The sequence below is a fragment of the Seriola lalandi genome, unplaced genomic scaffold, assembly GCF_002814215.2.
Source record: "Seriola lalandi dorsalis isolate HSWRI2012SDOR001 ecotype SW California unplaced genomic scaffold, Sedor1 jcf7180002005665, whole genome shotgun sequence".
NCBI lineage: Eukaryota > Metazoa > Chordata > Actinopteri > Carangiformes > Carangidae > Seriola > Seriola lalandi.
In genome coordinates, this window is record NW_019476319.1 from 1 (window position 1) to 1,320 (window position 1,320).

The 1,320-nt window shown below is 44.7% G+C and overlaps 1 protein-coding gene across 1 annotated transcript; it reads left to right on the forward strand.

Annotated features, from left to right (window-relative positions):
- Nucleotides 1-6: 6 nt before the first annotated feature.
- LOC147820013 (sodium/potassium-transporting ATPase subunit alpha-1-like) lies at nucleotides 7-1,315 on the forward strand (the record flags this gene model as incomplete). The annotated part of the gene is made up of 5 exons (XM_087178600.1): nucleotides 7-95; nucleotides 347-481; nucleotides 681-798; nucleotides 925-1,193; nucleotides 1,286-1,315. Coding segments are annotated over exons 1-5 (582 nt in total), but the record flags the coding sequence as incomplete, so codon positions are not given.
- Between the last annotated feature and the right edge of the window lie 5 nt (nucleotides 1,316-1,320).

Here is a 1,320-nt window from a genome sequence, read left to right on the forward strand (position 1 = left end):
TTTCTGCTGTCGTCATCATCACTGGTTGCTTCTCCTACTACCAAGAGGCCAAGAGCTCCAAGATCATGGACTCTTTCAAGAACCTGGTCCCACAGGTGAGTTAATTTACAGTTAAATACATTTTTTAATAGTCCCCAGTAGCTCAACATGTTGCTCAAATCAAATTTAAGACAAATCATCAAATATGCACAAAGCAAGGAGCAGTATTACTCCATCAGTGTTCGTGCACTGATGACACATTCTTCGTGTATCAACCGGAATAAAAGCAAAACCTATATAGAAGGTTATGCTCCTTCTAAATATGCTCAGAAATGGCCACTGACATATGTCATCTTTTTTCTTACAGCAAGCTCTGGTCCTCCGTGACGGTGAGAAGATGAGCATCAACGCTGAGGAGGTGGTGGTCGGAGATTTGGTGGAGGTGAAAGGTGGAGACAGGATCCCCGCCGATCTGAGAATCATCTCCGCTCACGGCTGCAAGGTCCATACCTCAAAGACGTTTTGTTGTCACCTGACAGACAGTCTGATGTAGGAGTGGTGACACTCCTGTCATTTTTCTATCTTCCCATTTTTGTTCAAGAGCTACAATACCAGTCATTGTTTTTATCTTGTCCTCAAGAGAACATCTTCTCTTCTCTATCTTTGGTATTTCATTCTGTGTTTTATTTTTCTGCCTTCAGGTGGATAACTCCTCTCTGACTGGTGAATCAGAGCCCCAGACTCGTACTCCAGACTTCTCCAACGACAACCCGCTGGAAACCAGGAACATTGTTTTCTTCTCCACCAACTGTGTTGAAGGTAAACAACTAGTGGTTGGCACAGAAATCACAACGTCAAAATGAATTCATGTAAAATATTATTTAGATGAAATTTAGTTAAGCTCAAAATTGCAAACATCTAACTTTAAAAATGTTTTGCTCTCAGGTACTGCCAGAGGAGTCGTCATCAACACTGGAGACCGCACCGTCATGGGTCGTATCGCCACCCTGGCTTCCAGTCTGGAGGGCGGCAAAACTCCCATCGCTGTTGAGATCGAGCACTTCATCCACATCATCACTGGTGTGGCCGTCTTCCTGGGTGTTTCCTTCTTCGTCCTCTCACTCATCCTTGGGTACGGGTGGCTGGAGGCCGTTATCTTCCTCATCGGTATCATTGTCGCCAACGTGCCAGAAGGTCTCCTGGCTACTGTCACTGTGAGTCCTGGTGATTCTTGTGCATTAAATGTCCAATTATTGATCCAAAAGATAACTCAGCTCTTAACTAACCCGAGCAATCTCATCTCTAGGTGTGTCTGACTCTGACTGCTAAGCGTATGGCCAA